Raw genomic sequence first — 5,000 nt, 5'->3', positions numbered from 1 at the left:
GAATAGTTATATTTTCCATAAAGCAGCTGTAGTTATAGACTTCATTGCCCCAGTGTGGTCTAGCTACTTGACACCTCCTCGTATACACACCTCTGGTCATGAACCGCATATTCCAGGGAGCAGCAATGATTCTGATGTGAACATTATGAGCGATGTCCGTCACATGTATGTCTGGGAGAACCAGCGCTGGAATCCAGTGACTGGCTTCACTCACCGCGGCCTCCCAACAGACCGGCACACCTGGAGTGATCAGACCGGAAGGCACCACAAAACGCGAGAGGGAACCAAGTTACCGTCACGTCATTGGTCCTGGGTATAACTTTTTTTCTTTTTTTTTGATGTTGTGATGTCTAATTAATGAATTGAATGTATTTTTGTCATTTATGAAGCAAATATGTTTTTGTCAGTGACATGTCAAGTTTGAATAGCTAAAATAAGTGTATCTAGTTAGTTGTTTTTTTCAGTAATGCTTATATGATTATGATTTTTTTCCATGTATTCACTTTCCACACGTGTAACAGATGAGTGAATGGTGTGTCGACTACCACACTCCTGGTGGGGTTGATCGCGAGGGCTGGCAGTATGCCACGGATTTCCCACTCAGCTACCATGGCCACCGATACATGACTGACCTTGTGCGGAGAAGGCGCTGGGTCAGGAAGTGCCGCATATCAACCTCTGGGCCCTGGCAGCAGATGGAGAAAGTGGCACTTGTTAATCTGTCTGTTTCGGTGAGTTTGATTGAGAAGTGTGTGTGTGTGTGTGTGTGTGTGTGTGTGTGTGTGTGTGTGTGTGTGTGTGTGTGTGTGTGTGTGTGTGTGTGTGTGTGTGTGTGTTAGTGTGTGCGTGTGTGTGTGAAAGAGAGAGAGAGAGAGAGAGAGAGAGAGAGAGAGAGAGAGAGAGAGAGAGAGAGAGAGAGAGAGAGAGAGAGAGAGAGAGAGAGAGAGAGAGAGAGAGAGAGAGAGAGAGAGAGAGAGAGACTGAGAGAGAGACAGAGAGAAAGGAAGGAAATGAGTGAGTGAGGGAAGAAGGTGAGTAATGTATGGGAGTGCAAGTATAAGTGCAGTTGTGAGTGTGAATATGTGTATGCAAATAGGAGTGAGTGTGTCCAGATGTAAGTGCAAGTACTAGGGTGAAAGGGAGTGTGGGTGTGAGTGCGAGAGTGGGTGGAAGTGCAAGTTAGAGTGCGAGTATGAAAGTAAATGTGAGTAGGAGTGAAGAGGGGGAGGAAGAGGCTATTTGAGTGTGTGTATGAGTGCAAGTGTGAGTGTCAGAAGGTGTAGGAGAAGAAGAGGACGAGAAGGACTTATTTTGCTGTTGTCAGGCAGGTAATTAGGTAGACAGCAGATAGACAAATTGAGAGGCATATCAAAATTTGAGAATAGAAAATACTGTTTGAAATGCTATTTAAAAAGATAGATACAAGGCACTCTGTTTTTTTTTTTATTTGAATTCTTATGTGATATCTTGTAAAAGGGATAGTTGACATGTTATTTCACAAAAATACCATTCCATAAATACAAAAACTATTAGATGAACACTAGCCAGTCAGTGGAAGCAAAAGAATTTCCAGATGATTTGAATAAACATGAGACAAGTAGAAAGTTACTGAGTTAGATATAGAAATAAAGAGGTAGAGATAGAGAGAGAGAAGTAGTAGAAAGAGAGAGAAAAAAATCCTTTTCTTATTTTACATAGCCTGAGTATGCAGCCAACGGCACAGTGCCAGTGTGGGGGGTGAGTGTGACAGGAGAGGTGGTCTATCGGCACGGCGTGACACCCAGCAGACCGGAAGGGGAAAAGTGGAGCCTAATCCCAGCAGAGTGTCCCATGTGTTATGTTTGTGCAACCGTTGACAGCTGTGGGATGTGGGCCGTTAGCAAGGATGGCCGAGCACATCTGAGGATCGGGATTAATAAGAAAAATCCACAGGTGGTTAATTTAAATTTTTTTACATTTTTTTGTATCTTTTCTTTTTTTTAGATTTTATTTTTCATCTATCTGTCTGTCTATCCATCTGTCTATCTGTCTCTGTATTTATCTGTCTGTCTATCTTTATCTATCTATCTATCGATTGATCTATCTACTTAACTCCCTATCTTGAAAATAGTCAAGAACCTGCTAAATATTCCTGCTAAATATTCCTAATTGTGATGAAATATGATACTAATTATTTGCTATTACAGGGCCGACAGTGGGTGAATGTTGATGCCCCGAACCAGCCACTGCTGGAAATTGGTGCAGGGGCCGGAATAGTGTGGGGCCTGGAACGTGGCGGTGGACTGTACCGCAGGACGAATGTGCTCCCCCTTTTTCCAGAAGGTACAAGCTGGGAGTGGGTGTGCGGCAATGTGGCCAGCATCAGCGTTGGGGCTGATGGGACGCTCTGGGCCGTGATGGATTCCTTTGAAAGTGAGAAGGGCCCAGTCCAGGGGGTCATTGCCAGGAGAGTGGGTGTGTCGCATGACTGTCCTATTGGCACTAGCTGGGAGCACACACTAGGAACCGGCTGGAGCCACATCTGTGCTCGTGTCCCACTTCCCTTATGACGGAAGGTGTGAAGAGGGAGGAACTTTGTTGCATTTTATGGTGATGAGAGTTGCCAAAGTAGTCAAAAATGTATGAAGAAGAAGGACTTGCTAGCAGTGTCTAGTTAAATAAATTCTAGAGGAAGGGACTTGCATGTCATCAAGGTATTTGCCAGGTGGTATTAGGTCCCTCGAGATATTTAGTTTTTTTTTTTGTAAGGAATAGATATTTCTTGATTATTGAATATAGTTATGGGAAGCTCATTTCCAGAGAGGTTTTAAGTGTAGACATGATCATTATTTTATTTATTAGTATAAAGTAGTTTTTTATTACATGCTCATATAGTAAAGACAATATTTAAGTGATTTTTTTTTTTTTTTTTTTCCAGTTGTTCCATATCACTGAGTGTATTCTTTTATGGAATATACACAATCTTTTATATAGATCTTCTGTTCAGTCATACAATCTCTCTTTTTAAATGTTCCGACTTGTGCTCTTCTAACCCTTCGGATTTTAGCACTAAGATTTAACAGGGCCTACTATACACATCAGGTAATAAAATGTATACCTGTGGACAAATGTTATTAAATTTTTACTGTGATTTTTTTCCTCCATCTTATTATGTAGTCGAGACTGTGATAGATAATTTTTAGGATTTTCCTCTTTGCTTTTACAGACATTTTCCTTTTTTTGATGTAAAAGAAAATTATCAAGTGTAGTTATAGTGATGCTTTTTTTGTTTGATACGCGTTTCTCCTTTTCCTTTTATTTTATGTTACAGGATGCAAGTTTTCCTGTAATTTTTATTATTAATAAGTGAGAAATTTTATTTATATGCATATATATATATATATATGCACGTGATTGACATAACCTCATTTTTTCAAATATAATTCTGTATCACACGAAATCCTGGAAAGTTTTCTTCACATGATGAAAACTTTCTAAAATATTCTTGTTTTAAATTATATGAACTTGGGAAAGGTTGCAAACTTCTGCTTACTGATATATGAATATTAGTAGAGAAGAATTGTCATTAAATTGCCTTAATCATCATATGTATAACACTTAAATTGGAAGACATTATTGACTTCTCATGTTCTTTTTGAGTGAAAATATAAGTATCTGCTGCAGCTATAACTGGTATTAGATCTGTGAAAGGAGCAAGTACTGTAGAGAATGTGATTATCAATGAAAACATTTATCTAAAAGAAAAGAGAAAAAAAAAAGGTTTCTAATGTAGACTTACACAATTGGACTACTATTTTCTTCTTTGTGTACAAATAGGAAGACCAATATCCTAGTATTTATTTATTTTTTTTTTTTTTTTTTTTTTTTTTTTTTTTTTTGTACTTTAGTTTCCTTTGCTTTCTTCAGACTAGCCTTTTTGGGAGAGCTCACAGCTCATTGTCAACAGTTATGGAAAATTGCATGAGGGTAAATGAAATGAGAAGTTTAGCCTGTAGGAATTAGTTCATGCTCATGTGCACTGTTATGCCCCTTTTTATATGGTAGTGTAAAAGGTAGAGATTGTGAGACACTAAGGGACATGCTGTTCCAACATTTTTGATGTATGTATAGTTATGGTTGAAACTCTAGCAGATAATGGTTGCTTTATGTAAATGTTCAAACTGTACGTGAATTTAAAGGTCACATTGATTTTTTTTTTTTTTTTTTTTCCTTCATCAAAACACTAAGATCAGTTTTTCTTTTTTTTTTCTTTATGTCTGTAGGAAGCAATTTCTAAAGTTTTTATGTTTTATGTGTATATATGTTGGATGTCAGATTTTAACAAAGAGCAGACATTTTTGAAGTGTAAAAATTGGAATTTTATAAAATTAACAGTTGTTACAGATACACCTTTGATATAAAATATATCTTGGAGAAAATGAGTTTGTACATATGCTTAACATTTCTTATGTAAACTGTTTACAGGTGTTTCTTGACAATAAGAGATTGTTACTAGTAGAATAGAGGTAGTCTAATTATTATGAAAAGAGCCCTGACATTGGAGATAGAATAGGAAAATGAGTATATTTGAGGGCATGTGTGTCCATAGGTATTCTCTGTCCATTTGCCTGAAAATGTGTTTGTTAAATGTTTTGTTTTAGTTTACCTTTCCTCTATAACATAAACATCGATATTATTCACAATAGTGCACTGCAGTCTCATGATTGTAGTAGTGTGTGGAAGTGAACATATCAATGCCTATGTTATAGAATAGAGTTCAAACAATACATTTAAAAATGCAATTTGGGCAATATGCACAAGAACACCTTCGGACATGCATAGTCTTGGTTGACTGTTGACTTGAGATGAAAAGAGTGAGATAGTATTCGGTAAACAAGTTAAGATATGCAGTATTTCCACATGTATTGTAAGATGGTAGTGTAATGCATTTTTGTACTGAAAATAGATTGAGGGATTTTCTCATTTATGGCCATGTAAAGGTTCATGATTGCTTGTTTGTC

The 5,000-nt window shown here is 37.5% G+C and overlaps 1 protein-coding gene across 1 annotated transcript in view; it reads left to right on the top strand.

Moving 5' to 3' along the window:
• The window catches only part of LOC125032448 (tectonin beta-propeller repeat-containing protein 1-like), an 18,260-nt gene extending 14,441 nt beyond the window's left edge, over positions 1–3,819 (top strand). The window contains exons 18-21 of the mRNA XM_047623574.1: positions 117–313; positions 522–731; positions 1,699–1,932; positions 2,187–3,819. Coding sequence (XP_047479530.1) covers positions 117–313; positions 522–731; positions 1,699–1,932; positions 2,187–2,549 — 1,004 coding nt within the window. The 3' untranslated portion in view covers positions 2,550–3,819. The remainder of the gene's footprint in view (positions 1–116; positions 314–521; positions 732–1,698; positions 1,933–2,186) is intronic.
• Positions 3,820–5,000: the final 1,181 nt, after the last annotated feature.

Source organism: Penaeus chinensis, chromosome 14 (assembly GCF_019202785.1).
Source record: "Penaeus chinensis breed Huanghai No. 1 chromosome 14, ASM1920278v2, whole genome shotgun sequence".
Classification (NCBI taxonomy): domain Eukaryota; kingdom Metazoa; phylum Arthropoda; class Malacostraca; order Decapoda; family Penaeidae; genus Penaeus; species Penaeus chinensis.
This window is presented reverse-complemented; position numbering and strand designations above follow the sequence as displayed.